The sequence below is a fragment of the Nanorana parkeri genome, unplaced genomic scaffold (assembly GCF_000935625.1).
Source record: "Nanorana parkeri isolate BGI_ZX_2015 unplaced genomic scaffold, ASM93562v1 scaffold2026, whole genome shotgun sequence".
NCBI lineage: Eukaryota > Metazoa > Chordata > Amphibia > Anura > Dicroglossidae > Nanorana > Nanorana parkeri.
In genome coordinates, this window is record NW_017308294.1 from 88,571 (window position 1) to 93,022 (window position 4,452).

The window sequence follows — 4,452 nt, forward strand, 5'->3', positions numbered from 1 at the left end:
CCCAGCCCGAGTCAGCGCGGCGTTTTATCTGCCGAGATTTGGGACTCGCGGGCCGAGATTTGGGACTCGGGGGCCGAGATTTGGGACTCGGGGGCCGAGATTTGGGACTCGGGGGCCGAGATTTGGGACTCGGGGGCCGAGATTTGGGACTCGGGGGCCGAGATTTGGGACTCGGGGGCCGAGATTTGGGACTCGGGGGCCGAGATTTGGGACTCGGGGGCCGAGATTTGGGACTCGGGGGCCGAGATTTGGGACTCGTGGGCCGAGATTTGGGACTCGTGGGCCGAGATTTGGGACTCGTGGGCCGAGATTTGGGACTCGTGGGCCGAGATTTGGGACTCGTGGGCCGAGATTTGGGACTCGTGGGCCGAGATTCGGGACTCGTGGGCCGAGATTCGGGACTCGTGGGCCGAGATTCGGGACTCGTGGGCCGAGATTCGGGACTCGTGGGCCGAGATTCGGGACTCGTGGGCCGAGATTCGGGACTCGTGGGCCGAGATTCGGGACTCGTGGGCCGAGATTCGGGACTCGTGGGCCGAGATTCGGGACTCGTGGGCCGAGATTCGGGACTCGTGGGCCGAGATTCGGGACTCGTGGGCCGAGATTCGGGACTCGTGGGCCGAGATTCGGGACTCGTGGGCCGAGATTCGGGACTCGTGGGCCGAGATTCGGGACTCGTGGGCCGAGATTCGGGACTCGTGGGCCGAGATTCGGGACTCGTGGGCCGAGATTCGGGACTCGTGGGCCGAGATTCGGGACTCGTGGGCCGAGATTCGGGACTCGTGGGCCGAGATTCGGGACTCGTGGGCCGAGATTCGGGACTCGTGGGCCGAGATTCGGGACTCGTGGGCCGAGATTCGGGACTCGTGGGCCGAGATTCGGGACTCGTGGGCCGAGATTCGGGACTCGTGGGCCGAGATTCGGGACTCGTGGGCCGAGATTCGGGACTCGTGGGCCGAGATTCGGGACTCGTGGGCCGAGATTCGGGACTCGTGGGCCGAGATTCGGGACTCGTGGGCCGAGATTCGGGACTCGTGGGCCGAGATTCGGGACTCGTGGGCCGAGATTCGGGACTCGTGGGCCGAGATTCGGGACTCGTGGGCCGAGATTCGGGACTCGTGGGCCGAGATTCGGGACTCGTGGGCCGAGATTCGGGACTCGTGGGCCGAGATTCGGGACTCGTGGGCCGAGATTCGGGACTCGTGGGCCGAGATTCGGGACTCGTGGGCCGAGATTCGGGACTCGTGGGCCGAGATTCGGGACTCGTGGGCCGAGATTCGGGACTCGTGGGCCGAGATTCGGGACTCGTGGGCCGAGATTCGGGACTCGTGGGCCGAGATTCGGGACTCGTGGGCCGAGATTTGGGACTCGCGGGCCCGGGCTGGTTCCTGAAGCCTGGCAATCCTCTCGGAGACCCGTCAGGAGATGAGCTGAAGAGTCCGTCCATGGGGAGATCGATTAGAGATTTACAGAAGACGTTATTGATCGCGCTGCCGACACGTTTCAGGCTACAAAGAACAACAGAAATGATGTGTAGACATAACTAGACAAAGTAACAATGTTCCCCGTCCTCTGCGTCAGGCACAGGCTCCGTGTGTATCATTCTCTGCAGGTTCACACCCCCCGGTGAATGTGCTACAACGCCGGTGTATCCCAGAATATGCAAACCGGTCCTGTCTCCCTGGCACCCCAAAACATGTGCTACATCCCCAGTATAAGCCCCTCCCCCCCCCCAGAATGTGAATTGGAGGACTGGATCACATGCATGCCAGTACCTACAGTGTGACCCCTTACACAGGACCCCAATACTGAGACCTTACCGTAATACCTGTAGTATAACCCCTGACACAGGACCCCAGTACTGAGACCTTACAGTAATACCTGTAGTATAACCCCTGACACAGGACCCCAGTACTGAGACCTTACCGTAATACCTACAGTGTGATCCCTGACACAGGACCCCAGTACTGAGACCTTACCGTAATACCTGCAGTGTGATCCCTGACACAGGACCCCAGTACTGAGACCTTACCGTAATACCTGCAGTATAACCCCTGACACAGGACCCCAGTACTGAGACCTTACCGTAATACCTGCAGTGTGATCCCTGACACAGGACCCCAGTACTGAGACCTTACCGTAATACCTGCAGTGTGATCCCTGACACAGGACCCCAGTACTGAGACCTTACCGTAATACCTGCAGTATAACCCCTGACACAGGACCCCAGTACTGAGACCTTACCGTAATACCTGCAGTGTGATCCCTGACACAGGACCCCAGTACTGAGACCTTACCGTAATACCTGCAGTATAACCCCTGACACAGGACCCCAATACTGAGAACTTACCGTAATACCTGCAGTGTAACCCCTGACATAGGACCCCGGGACTGAGACCTTACCGTAATACCTGCAGTATGACCCCTGACACAGGACCCCAATACTGAGACCTTACCGTAATACCTGCAGTATAACCCCTGACACAGGACCCCAGTACTGAGACCTTACCGTAATACCTACAATATAACCCCTGACATAGGACCCCAGTACTGAGACCTTACCGTAATACCTGCAATATAACCCCTGACACAGGACCCCAGTACTGAGACCTTACCGTAATACCTACAATATAACCCCATACCGTAATACCTGCAGTGTAACCCCTGACATAGGACCCCGGGACTGAGACCTTACCGTAATACCTGCAGTATGACCCCTGACACAGGACCCCAATACTGAGACCTTACCGTAATACCTGCAGTATAACCCCTGACACAGGACCCCAGTACTGAGACCTTACCGTAATACCTACAATATAACCCCTGACATAGGACCCCAGTACTGAGACCTTACCGTAATACCTGCAATATAACCCCTGACACAGGACCCCAGTACTGAGACCTTACCATAATACCTGCAGTATAACCCCTGACATAGGACCCCGGTACTGAGACCTTACCCTAATACCTGCAGTATGACCCATGACACAGGACCCCAGTACTGAGACCTTACCATAATACCTGCAGTATGACCCCTGACTCCAAGAACATTCATGTAAAAGGCACATAAACCGCTTCCTGCGTTCTGTGCTAACAATGCGTTATACACTTGGAGGAAAACGCATGAGGGTTTTGTAACACGATGGAGTGAACGGGCCCTCGGTGACAACAATTTACCCGGCACTTTGCATGCTGCACATTCACATCAGACCCTTACACCCTCAGGTCACATACATGCACACACGTGCTGGGGCCAATTAACCTCCCAGTGTGTCTTTGGAGTGTGGGAGGAAACCGCAGTACCCGGAGGAAACCCGCACAGCACAGAGAGAGCATGCAAACTCCATGCAGATAGTGTCCTGACCAGTATTTGAACCGGGGACACCCCAGTGCTGCAAGGCCTTTGCTTCTAGATACAGCTGCGGTCCAGCACTTGTTAAAGTGGACCTGTCATCAGACATCATTTTTCATGTGTGGTGCGGCAGGCTCAGTATTGTGTCATGTGACCCTTCCAGGTATTTATTACCTCTCACAGGGTTCACATGACTCCCCCTGACAATGCCTTCATCTGCTTTTCTCTCCAGGGCGGCTCCATCTTTGTTCAGGCATCATCCGGGGGTCACCACCTACTTCCTAGACTGAGATGGCAGCTCAGATATGACGCAATCATGTCAACCCTGGTGCCTGTGCAGTTCTTGGCTGTGCTCACAAATGTCTGACGCACATATGGTCGGGCTGTGACCCTACTGCATTTTTCAACTGAACCCTATGATTAGGCCCTGATTGAGGGCGAAACGCGTCATGTCCGGCGGGGGGAATGTAGCTGTTTCAATAAAGTTTACTGAAATGAAAGAAAAAAAACATAGCAGTGTGCGGCCTGCAGTTTTTTTGGGGGTGCGAGTAGAGAACGGACCTCAAAGCACAGCCAGAGGATGCATGGAAGTCGTCGTCGAGATCAGACTGAATGGCTCCTGAACTCTGCATGCATTGTTATACCCGCAGGAAGAAATGTGTTTGTTGATAATAAAATGTTTCCGTTGCGGGTTATATAAATGTATCCAGCCTCGTTTTATCACCTTGGGCCATGGGGCGAGCGCCCTGCAGAATTTAGGGTACCCCCGTGACTGCCGGCAGCGTACGTCGCCACGGACGACGCGCTCCGTACATAAAACGTTCTGTCGGAGGACGCGCTGCATGATAATGTTATACGGTCCCTGTGATCTCTCTCTCTCCGCATTAATGTTATGTAATGTCCTCCAAGGGCACCGCAGACTTCAGGAAAACCCCAGAGACCCGGCGCCATGCGCTCGCAGCGACTTGCAGCACCGCGCCGCTCACATAACGCCCGCAGCGCGGCAGGTTTTTTCCGGGAGCCGATAGCACACCGTCCATCCGGGGCCCGGAACAGCCGCACGCTCTTGAGGAAAAGCCGGGGTAGAAAACGACGGGGCT

At 56.1% G+C, this 4,452-nt stretch overlaps 1 protein-coding gene across 1 annotated transcript in view; it reads right to left on the reverse strand.

The window, feature by feature from the left end:
- Positions 1–4,303, reverse strand: part of LOC108800442 (DNA-directed RNA polymerase II subunit RPB1-like) — a 12,986-nt gene extending 8,683 nt beyond the window's left edge. The window contains exons 1-2 of the mRNA XM_018572426.1: positions 4,077–4,303; positions 50–1,508 (exon numbers count right to left, since the gene is read on the reverse strand). Coding sequence (XP_018427928.1) covers positions 50–1,508; positions 4,077–4,303 — 1,686 coding nt within the window. The remainder of the gene's footprint in view (positions 1–49; positions 1,509–4,076) is intronic.
- Between the last annotated feature and the right edge of the window lie 149 nt (positions 4,304–4,452).